The sequence below is a fragment of the Eptatretus burgeri genome, chromosome 2 (assembly GCF_056783735.1).
Source record: "Eptatretus burgeri isolate ZD-2024b chromosome 2, Ebu_testis_v1, whole genome shotgun sequence".
Classification (NCBI taxonomy): Eukaryota; Metazoa; Chordata; class Myxini; order Myxiniformes; family Myxinidae; genus Eptatretus; species Eptatretus burgeri.
In genome coordinates, this window is record NC_140962.1 from 149,328,127 (window position 1) to 149,340,386 (window position 12,260).

General features: G+C 41.4%; 2 protein-coding genes across 2 annotated transcripts in view; one reads left to right on the forward strand and one right to left on the reverse strand.

The window, feature by feature from the left end:
- LOC147033509 (E3 ubiquitin-protein ligase TRIM7-like) overlaps positions 1-12,260 on the reverse strand; it is a 1,095,521-nt gene that overhangs the window by 630,707 nt on the left and 452,554 nt on the right. The window lies entirely within an intron of this gene.
- Positions 1,665-12,260, forward strand: part of LOC147033524 (E3 ubiquitin/ISG15 ligase TRIM25-like) — a 272,640-nt gene continuing 262,044 nt past the window's right edge. Inside the window, exons 1-3 of the mRNA XM_085855227.1 lie at positions 1,665-1,810; positions 6,026-6,688; positions 10,615-10,710. Coding sequence (XP_085711353.1) covers positions 1,727-1,810; positions 6,026-6,688; positions 10,615-10,710 — 843 coding nt within the window. The 5' untranslated portion in view covers positions 1,665-1,726. The remainder of the gene's footprint in view (positions 1,811-6,025; positions 6,689-10,614; positions 10,711-12,260) is intronic.

Here is a 12,260-nt window from a genome sequence, read left to right on the forward strand (position 1 = left end):
ATTCACTCATTCATTCATTAGTTCGTGTGTACACGTGATGTATGTTTAAACCATGACAATTCATTCATTCTATCGTGTGTACATGTGATGAATGTTTAAACCATGACGATTCATTCATTCATTCATTCGTGTGTACATGTGATGTATGTTTAAACCATGATAATTCATTCATTCATTCGTGTGTACATGTAATGTAGGTTTAAACAATGATGATTCATTCATTCATTCGTGTGTACATGTGATGTATGTTTAAACCATGACGTTTCATTCATTCATTCATTCGTGTGGACACCTGATGTATGTTTAAACTATGATTCATTCATTCCTTCGTGTGTACACGTGATGTATGTTTAAACCATGACGATTCATTCATTCATGTGTGCACGTGATGTATGTTTAAACCATGATGATTCATTCATTTATTCGTGTGTACACGTAATGTATGTTTAAACCATGATGATTCAATCATTCATTCGTGTGTACATGGGATGTATGTTGAAACCATGACGATTCATGCATTCATTCATTCGTGTGTACATGTGATGTATGTTTAAACTATGACAATTCATTTGTGTGAACATGTGATGTATGTTTAAACCATGATGATTCATTCATTCATTCATGTGAACATGTGATGAATGTTTAAACCATGATGATTCAATCATTCGTTCGTGTGTACACTGGATGTATGTTTAAACCATGATGATTCATTCATTCATTCATGTGAACATGTGATGAATGTTTAAACCATGATGATTCAATCATTCGTTCGTGTGTACACTGGATGTATGTTTAAACCATGACGATTTATTCATTCATTCATTTGTGTGTACACGTGATGTATGTTTAAACCATGACAATTCATTCATTATATCGTGTGTACATGTGATGAATGTTTCAACCATGATTATTCAATCATTCATTCGTGTGTACACGGGATGTATGTTTAAACCATGACGATTCATTCATTCGTGTGTACATGTGATGCATGTTTAAACCATGACAATTCATTCATTTATTCGTGTGTACATGTGATGTATGTTTAAACCATTATGATTCATTCATTCATTGCAACTGATGCTCCTGTTCAACTGATGCAGTGCCTCGTGGGTTACAGCAGGAATTTATAATTTGTTCAGGATGCCGGCGAGAGCTTGCCTCGTCTTCCCGAAGGATATTGTGAGTTATTTGACGTCCACCAACTCGTGCCAGCACACGGGGCGGCCGGCTTTACGTGCATCCTTGGGACGAAGATGAACACCTTGATGATCGCCCTGTCTGTGAAACACCAGGACAGTAGTTTATAGCTGGGTCGGGATTCGAACCCAGCCGTCCAGGGTTCATCTGAAACACGTTTTGAAGATCGTTCTCCCCGATGAGTTCAGTTCAGGCTCCAATTGAACTTTCTGAACTCGAACATCGATCGGATGACGTCGGTGGATCGGGATTCCCGAATGATGTTTGTTTTGATCAATGAGAACGAGTCGAGAACGAGTCTGTTTATGAAACCGGATGAACAGAGAGAGAACGGGGTTCGAGTTCACGTTATCATCACGTGGGAGGGTTAAATACCCGCGGGTTGTTCCCTCATTCGGTTATTCTTTAACAAGAAAATAAACTCAAGTTGAAAAACTGTTATTTAAATAACCACGTGACGTGACGTAATGTTCGATTTGAATCCCCGGAAGATCACCCTCTCCTGCCGCGAATTGGCGTCATCACGTTCATGACGTCACGGAAGGAAGCTCCTCCTCCTGAGCTCAATTCGCGGAAGTGTTTTCACGTTTTTCAAACTTCATCAGCAGGAGAGGTAACGTGTCTGTACTCGGACCGGGTTAAGGAATGATCAAGTTATTAATGAGGAATGTTGTACAATGATCGTGTTTGTTTCACTCTGATAATGGAGGAGGTGAAGAGTGCAGAGAGTCAGATCGGGAAGACTCGTGTGGTTCGGCAGGAAAACGTCCGTTACAGGGAGTGAGAGGAGTTTCTGGTTCAATGTGGGTTGTTGTTGATGATTAAGAAGAAGAACCAAAAGATGATTCCGTGTCACAATGGACTTATTCAGAACTCCATTTCAATCTGATAACCTTCACTTGTTAAACTATTACAAAGGGGATCAGCTCATGGGGTAAGGACACGTAACCAGGTACAGCTTCTAGTTGTGTTGGTAACGTGATTCCTGATCGGGATTTCCTCCCTAATCGGGGTATAATCCCTAACAGCTCGGTATGATGGTTATGATTTAAATCGTTGAGCGGCAGCCTTTTAATTAAATTATATTATCACCTCACGAGAAATTGAAGCATCAACATGACCGTCATACCGAAGAAATTTTTTTTTTAAACAAAAAAAAACAGGGAGTCTGGAACACTGATGCTAACCATTACCTTGACATGTTTCGACTTATGAGTACCTTCCAAGTAACGTGTGTCGACGTGTGTCAACGATCGCGTAACATGCCTACAACTTATGGCCAGCATTATGCGGAATGTGTGAGTCATACGCTGGCATACGTCGGGAAATTTCAAGCATGGAAAATTTGTCTAACAGCTCGGCGAACTACGACGTTTGCCAGCGTTCTACGACGTTTGCCAGCGTACTACGACGTATGTCAGCGTGCTCTTAACGTATACAAACTTACCCATAACGTATTCGACGTGTGCCGGCGTTTTAGCCCAATTTTGCACACGTCAGGCATACGTTGGCTAAATCGTCAAGGTGTGACAGGGCCTTGAAAGGAGTAACATCGCGTTGCTATTTCATTAAATGTTCAGCACAAAGCGTACGGTATTGGTGTTTCATGCCCAACGTGTTTGGATTTGTTGAGACAGGGTTCAAGATCATTCCTCCATTTTGTGTTCTGTTTAAACCTCCCTCATTCCTCCCGCATTAATCTTTTAATCGATCCCTTCATCCATCTGTCAAAATATGCTTTAAATCCCTCACCCGCAATGCATAAATGTGTAATCCAGTGTCACTACTGCAAAGTGGATTTCACACATCGGACCCAGACACAGTGAGAATGATCCAGACACGACAAGAAACAGCCAGCAGCTGCTGGACTTGACGAGAAGCCACTAAGCATGCGGGGAAGGACATGGAAAGCTCCATCAAAGGTGCAAACACATCTGAGTTTGGTCGTCGGTTGATTGGAATCCCCCTCATGCTGGTCATCCATCGATTGGAATACCCCTCTTGCTGGTCATCCATCGATTGGAATCCCCCTCATGCTGGTCATCCATCTATTGGAATCCCCCTCTTGCTGATCATCCATCGATTGGAATACCCCTCATGCTCGTCATCCATCGATTAGAATTCCCCTCATGCTGGTCATCCATCTATTGGAATTCCCCTCTTGCTGGTCATCCATGGATTGGAATACCCCTCTTGCTGATCATCCATCGATTGGAATACCCCTCATGCTCGTCATCCATCGATTAGAATCCCCCTCATGCTCGTCATCCATCCATCTATTGGAATTCCCCTCTTGTTGATCTTTGGTGGATTGGCATCCTCTTCTTGCTGGTCCATCATCAAATGGAATCTTCTGCTTGCTGGTCCTGCAGATGATTCACATGCAATCTGACCCTTGCTGGGTGGCCTGTGCTGTGGAGACAGATCAGACTCAGATGAGTGAGAGCTGCAAAGACCTCGGGAATCGGACCATACAAACCCTGCCCTGGAAGGTTCCATCATTCGTTCTTGTTGATTCTTTTTGTAAAATACTTGTGATATGAATGGTTTCAATTTCGCTGTAAAGCCGATGAGGTTTCATGGGCTTGGATAATTTTTGTGTTGCATTGTCAATGCTGCCTGTACATGCATACTCTGCCTCAAACTCATGTCACCCCCCTCCCAAGCCCCCCCAACCTCCCATCCAGTGCATTTTCAGTTCATGTATAAATTGACTTGGTCTATGGTTGATTCTGTTTCTTCTGATTGGTTAATCTGGTGGTTTAACAAATCCTGTTGAAGGCAGATTGATGCTCGATAAGATCGTGTCACATGACTCAGGCTCACTCGACCCTGAAAAAGTCTGTCATCTGATCGTCTATCAGTGCGAAGCTCACTCGACTTGGAGACCCCCACCTTCATGGTAATGTGGACTCGGACGTGAAGATCTGGCAGGTGGTCTTTTAAATGTGTGACCATCGTGGTTGTTTTGACATTAGTCGTGGGATTTGAACTGGGCAACTGGGATGGTCTGGTGACTGTAACAGTACAAAGAACCTGCTTTTCAATGATCTTCTTACAAGATATACTCGCAGAAACTCAAAGCATGTCATCCCCAACCCTGACCTCAATCTTTTCTCCCCCCACCATCCCAGCGTCAACCCTTAATCTAACCCCATTAATTACAGGTTAATGTGTTTCCTCACCACCTATCTTCCACTTTTTCTGTTTGTTCATTCCCTTTGTTTGTGTCCAAATGTTGTCCCTTCATCAGTATGTTGTCCCTCTATCCTTTTCACCTCGCTCTTCAATGAATTTCCATCTTGTGCAGAAAACAAATGTTTCTTACTGAACTCTGATCTTCATGAGTCCATTTTACAATAATCTTCATCCATGTTTATTTACTCCCAGCAGTTCAACTGTTATCTACAATCCCTCTGTTTTGTTATTCTCTCGTCCCATGAAAAGTGAGTGTTTCCTGTTGATAATCCAACATGGTGAGCAACACATCCTGTCAATATCATTGATCGTCAAACCTTTTGGATTACATCGTCCTTCCTTTAATCTGTTTAATGTGCACACACATCCTCTCCTGTCATGTTCCTGAGTGCCATCTTCAGCCATGCTGTAACCACAGAGGGACCAAAGGTTCGTAGTGCTCTCTCTGGTACACAAATCTCACTCCATTTGTGAGATCATGTTCAGATTTATTATTGGATTATTATCATCTCAGCACTTATTGCCTTTTGTCATCATTTTTAGCTCGCCTGTTCGAAGAACAGAGAGCTATAGCGATACCCCCGGCGTGAGCGTCAGCGTGAGTGTGAGCGTGAAAATGTTCGAGTTTTTGGTGCAAGTTATTTTTTCTTTATCTACCACACTATTTTTTTATACGCCCGATATATATGTATAATGTGATACCTGTCGTCCGTCCGTCCATCTGTCTGTCTGTCTGTCTGTCCATCCGTCCGTCCGTTCCTGTCTACACTATAACTCACAAATGCACGATGAGCACGATGCATTGTCTTCAAGTGGCATTCCAAGCATGTGGGCCGCATGCCATCATTGCTCAAAGTCTTGTAGCATATTGCACACTAGGGTACCTGTGTGTCACCCTTTTGGAGGGACGCAAATCCAAATAGAATATATTCGTCAAGATACTTCCGCTTTTTTGCACTCATTGCGAATGATTTAGTTTGAAATGAGTACTGCATATCTGTGAAAAAAAATTTTTTTGATAAAATTAAAACAAAATATAAATTTTAATATTTAATTCAAATAAATGTTAAATTTTAAAATTAATTTCAATACAGAAAATGGTAGGTCAAGTTGCGAATAGAAAACGAAGATTATTAAAGGCGATACTTTTGTTTTTTTATGTTCATCACGATATTATGCAAACACTTGTAAAGAGAATTCCAAAAATAATTCGAGAAATTCCTACTTTTTTCTCTTGCTCCCTCTGGAAATTACTCATGCCCCCCTGGGAGGTGGGGGGGGTGACCCCCAGGTTAAGAGCCAATGCTTTAGACTTTAGAGCTTTGTTTTATTCAAACTCTCATTCAGTGATAGATCAGATCAGATGATGTACTCATGAAATCACATTGTAATCTCTGTTTCTGTGTTGGTCGACACAAGTACATTGTCATCAGAAACCTGGTGCTTGTTCTGTTACCTGTGTTTGGGATGCATTTTGGGTGCACCTTCTGATTGGCTTCTTCTTCAGTTTATAGTTTTTCAAGTAATATCGCGAATGATTGTTTCAAACCTAATTGTTCTTTATGTTTTAAATACTGTATGCTTGGTCTTTCATTCCTACAAGTTTTTCTAATTTTCACTCTATTTTTAGGCTTCAATTCGACTCTGCTTCACACTCTTTTCTGACCCCAAGGAGATGGCTTCTTCTTCCTCTGACATTGGAGATAGTTTGGATGAACTCACATGCCCAGTGTGCTTTGAACTCTACAATGAGCCGACTACTTTGCCATGCGGCCACTCGTTTTGCCTTGTGTGTATCGAGACATCTTGGGAGAGCAAGGGAGAAGACACAGGCTGTGTTTGTCCAAATTGCCGTGAGGTTTTTCCACAAAAACCAAAACTCAAGAAGAATGTGACCTTTGCTAACCTAGTAGAAAAGATTCAGTTGAAAAAGAGAGAGGTTGGGTTGAGGGTTGAGGTCCGAGATGCAAAACATGGTGGTGTGAAAGTTAAGGAACGAGTGAAATCAGGGGGCACTGATAGTTACTGTGAGGTTTGTAATAGAGAGGCAGCCAAGAGGTGTGTACCTTGTGAGATCCTCTGCTGTGTGCAACACCTGAAGCCTCATCAACAGAAAGGGCACAAACTGGTGGGTCCAGGAGTGAAGATTGAGGAATTAAGATGCATTGATCATGAAAAGCCAATCCTACTCTATTGTAAGGATGATGGGAGCTTGATGTGCGTCATGTGCACGGGTGAACAACATCAGAACCACAACATTGTTGCTGTGGAGATTGCTCATACTGAACTAAAGGTGAGTAAATCGGTAAAAAAAAGGTTATTGTTTTTATTGTATCCATTATTTTTTTTAATATGGAGGAGGCTTGTGTATGGGCCTGATTTTTTTCTTTTTTGTTGTTGTAACTTGCCGATCAGCACTTATCCATTTGTGATGGTGTGGTCATGGAATATTCCTCACAAACATGAGATTTCTGCAAATGAGCATCTCCTCAGAATTATTTATCATGTGATGTTGATCATTCACCTGTCCAAACCGTGAATGGAATGAATAAGCTTTTCAGGTCACCAACTGATAAAAAGGTGAAATTGTTTATTTTACATTCATGTGATCATGGTTCAGAGCCTTCCGAAAGAAGTTTGTTTTGGAAGAAGGAAGAAAGCTCACAGCCCTGAACTACTTTGTCTTCTAACTTAAACACCAATGAAGGCTAAATAAAGATTAATCATCACGGAGTTTTCATAAATGTGAAAATGTGTGTTTTGATAAAGCACAAGGATGCAGGAAACTCATGTCATGTTCTGCAACGACATTATAAAACTGTCAGAAAGAACTGCCATATGTTTTTTCAAATCAATGCAAAACAACTTCCTGTAAGGAAAGTTCACACACAATGAGTTTTTCGTCAGGGAGATTCATCAATGAGTTTGTCCTCGGGGAGATTCCTAAATGACTTTGAAGGCATGGAGATTCATCAATTAATTTGTAGGCAGGGAGATTCATGAATGAGTTTGTAGGCAGGGAGATTCATCATTGAGTTTGAAGGCAGGGAGATTCATCATTGAGTTTGAAGGCAGAGAGATTCATCATTGAGTTTGAAGGCAGAGAGATTCATCAATGAGGTTGTTGGCAGAGAGATTCATCAATGAGTTTGCAGGCATGGAGATTCATCAATGAGTTTGCAGTCAGTGAGATTCATCAATGAGTTTGGATGCAAGGAGATTCATCAATGAGTTTGTTGGCAGGGAGATTCTTGAATGAGTTTGTAGGCAGGGAGATTCATCAATGAGTTTGTCGGCAGCGAGATTCATGAATGAGTTTGTGGGCAGGGAGATTCATCAATGAGTTTGTAGGCAGGGAGATTCATCAATGAGTTTGTAGGCAGGGAGATTCATCAATGATTTTGTCGGCAGGTAGATTCATGAATGAGTTTGTGGGCAGGGAGATTCATCAATGAGTTTGTGTGATTACAAATTAAGATCGCCAGCACCCTGAGCAGATGACAAATTAATGCTCTGACTTTGAGGGTACTGCATCAGTAACACAGATTCAACTGCAGGAAATGAGACTTCCTGCAGTCATGTTCTGCATATGAAAGGAGAATAATTCATTTTGACAAAATTTCTTATAAACTCAACACATTTCCTGGTCTTTAAGGTATATTACAAGACCTTGTGTATCACATCTTGGACAAGCCACAAAGGTATTCAAATCCAGGTAACAGGTGATCCATCTTTCACGCAGACCCCAATCAAGGAGTTCATCATCTTCTTCTCAATCTGAAAAATCCCTTGGGTTTAATTGGATTCGCTATATATGCTAGATATCCCTTGTTGTCGGGTTTTCCGTGTGTGTGTGTGTGTGTGTGTGTGTCTGTCTGTCTGTCTGTCTGTCTGTCTGTCTGTCTGTCTCTGCAATGCGAGGCTCCACAGCACAAACCAGCAAACCGATTTCGATGAAAATTTGCCAACATGTGCAGGATTTGTTGGGAATGTGCGCCTTTGAATTTCATTGCCTAGCAACCACCCGTTGCTGTGCAGCGGCCGAAAAACCGCGTACAGTATTTTCAATACTTGTCCTTCAGTTTTGAATCTCGAGAAGCGAGACTTCGGAATTAAACACTTCGAGATATTTAGAAAATTTTTATTCGAGCCGATTTTTGATTGAGGTTTTATTTTTCAAATGGTAGTCCTTCAAAAATCGGGTGTCAATTCACCGTCATTTTTTGAGGGGCTTAGGAAAGTGGGCGGAGCTTAGGGAAAGTGGACTTGGTTGATGAAAAGTGTGAGTGGCGTAGGAAAGTGTGAGTGGCGTAGGAAAGTGTGAGTGGCGTAAGAAAGTGGGCGTAGCTTATGAAAAATATTGTGTGGCTCTGGAGGTGTGGTCAAATAAGAGCATTGAGAGAAGTTTATCATGTTTTCTGTATGTGTGTGTGTGTGTGTGTGTGTGTGTGTGTGTGTGTGTGTGTGTGTGTGTGTGTGTGTGTGCATGCGTGCGTGTCTGCAACGCGAGGCTCCACAGCACAAACCAGCAAACCGATAAACCAAACCAAACCACCCACACACCACCTCCAATTATTTATTTATTTACCATTTCAGATTCTCCTCCTGACACACCACCTCCAATTATTTATTTATTTACCAAAAACGATTCCATGACTCGCACACCACCTTATTTATTTATTTATTTATTTACCATAAACGATTCCACGATCCACACACCACCTTCAATTATTTATTTATTTACCGAAAACGATTCCACGATCCACACACCACCTTTAATTATTTATTTATTTGCCGAAAACGATTCCACGATCCACACACCACCTTTAATTATTTATTTATTTGCCGAAAACGATTCCACCACCACACACCACCTCCATTTATTTATTTATTATTCCAATTATTTATTTATTTACTGTAAATGATTCCCCACCCACACACCACCTCCAATTATTTATTTACCAAAAACGATTCCCCACCCACACACCATCTTATTTATTTATTTACCGTAAACGATTCCACGACCCACACACTACCTCCAATTATTTATTTATTTACCGTAAACGATTCCACGATCCACACACCACCTTTAATTATTTATTTATTTACCATAAACAAATCCACGACCCACACTCCACCTCCAATTATTTATTTATTTTCCCTAAACGATTCCACGATCCACACACCACCTTCAATTATTTATTTATTTACCGAAAACGATTCCACGACCCACAAACCACCTCCAATTATTTACTATTTAAAGTGGGAGTGGTGTAGGAAAGTGGGCGTGGCTGGAAATTGGGCATGGCTTATGAAAAATATTGTGTGGCTCAGGAGATGTGGTCAAACAAGAGCATTGAGAGAAGTTTATTGGGTTTTGTGTGTGTGTGTGTGTGTGTGTGTGTGTGTGTGTGTGTGTGTGTGTGTGTGTGTGTGTGTGTGTGTGTGTGTGTGTGTGTGTCTGCCACGTGAGGCTCCACAGCCCAAACCAGCAAACCGATTATTTTTCAAATGGTAGTCCTTCAAAAATAGGGTGTCTATTTTCCATCATTTTTTATGAGTGCCAGTTGGCAAAATACGCAATAGGAAAAATCTTGCCAGGCAGAGGAACAATTGCATGTGAACCAATACGTCTTGGCAATGAATCTTCGTCAGTGTATCAGTCAGAATGAAAGGCATCGTAACCAGCGCTTCGATCCAAGTGAATCCCTCATCGCCTACCGGCTTGTTGGTCTCTTTGTAACAAAGTAGCGTGCAGTATAAAAATTACATGAACATCACATCATGAAAATGTTTTGATGTTTGTAGTTAGACATTTTAGGTTTTCATTTAACAATTTATTTAAATTACAAAATATATCTATCTTTACCTTCAAACCAAGTTGGTGTGATGACATTTTGTAATCTCAGTTCAGCGACCTCACATAGTTGTATAATTAATTGAAGGGATGGTGATGTAATCATGGCAGCCTCAACAGCCATCTACCTTCAAGACAGTTGATAAACAGTTTTAGCAGTTCATGTCATTCTGGCACTTTTTCTCACACAGCTGTAGAGTTAAAGAAAAGAGATTATTATAAAATTTTAAACAAATTCCCATCATCTTCACTGTGCTTTTTCTCACAAATGTATATATTTATATAATTTTGTGCAGGATGTTCCTCTTTATTCCACCAAAGAGGTTCACAATTGTTCACTTCTGTTTCTTTATTGTGTGCAGGGTGTTTTGGCTGCAAAGTGTCCTGATATATCACAGTCAATGGAGAATGTTGCAGCTCAACTACAGCAGGTTCAGGAAGAGGAAGAGCAAACAGAGGTGGGAATCGCCAAGGAATGGGTTTACATCCCCACCCCTTTCCCCATTATAAAAAGGGAATGCACCTGAGGGAGGAGCTCGGTCATGCCATTCTATTTCTCTTCGAACAAGTCATGATTGTTTTGTGAAGAGATGTACGATAACAAATTTGTTGAAGTGACTTAACTAACTCTACAAACAAAATGAAGCAGGCAACAATAAATTAGGAAATGAATTACAAAAATAAACAATCCGACGATGGTACATCATATGTATACATGTTTGTGCATGTATGTCTGAGCCACTGACTTCGCCAATGTGTTCCTACCACAAGTTTTTCCGTTTTCAGAGTATCCATGGACAGATCATGTGTGAGAAAATATTTCCGCCCTTCCCCAACCCAACCCCCCCACCCCTCCCCTTCCCACTGCAATCTTACTTTATCACCCTACTCTGATGATTAGGAGCCAACACCTAAGTGAGGGTGTACGTCATTTGTTTACCTTTGTTGGAACCTTTGTCAATATTATCACTTCTGTCTCAAAAGAATACCTCCTGTAATATATATTCTTCTTCTTCTTCTTTCGGCTGCTCCCGTTAGGGGTCGCCACAGCGGATCATCCATTATGATCCGCATAGTGATCTGGCACATGTTCCACGCCGGATGCCCTTCTTGACGCAACCCCGGTCGCGTCTTACGACACAGGGATATGGTACACCCTCTTCTTAACCGGGGCATACACCGGCCCAGTATACTGGTACTCATTTCGCCGACCTCGGAAGGATGACAGGCTGAGTCAACCCCCTGGTGCATTAATTCAGTGGCTCAACGGGGCTTGAACTCAGGACCTCTTGGATCCCAAGCCGCTGCCCCAACCACTGCGCCAACACCAGGCTCTCCTCCTGTAAAATATATATATATATATATATATATATATATATATATATATATATATATATATATATATATATATATATATATATATATATATATATATATATATATATATATATATATATATATATATATATATATTGTTACGGTTGTGGAAATTCGCAAGCCACCATTCAGGTCCTTCAGGCGAGATATCTCTGTAAGTACATGTGTAGTTAGCCCCAAACCTGTTGTTTAGAGGGAATTTATGTGATCCATCCAGGCTGCGACGCTTTGAGATAGCCGTTTTCTGTTCTATCTTTATTTTTAACCAACCACGCTCAAACCATCACACAACAACAACAACGCCAACAGCCACGATCTTTACCTTCACAACTCGCTCCCGCAAACATCGCATCACCGCCATTCCGAACGGCACCATGGCCATAAACCACCACCATAAACCCTCCACCACCTTCACCTCTCTCCTTCTGCGGCCATTCCCGCACCACCTGTGAGCACCGAGCGTCGGGCTGTCCTGGGCTCGTACAAGATACGCGCCGAGCCGCGAGTGCAAAATGCGGCCTTTGCGAGGAGAATTTGGATCAAGAATGCTACACGCCTACTTCTGATCCGTCCAATCAGCAAGCGCGGGGCGGTTTCGCCCCGCCTCCAGGCGCGTCTGTGTGGAATCGAG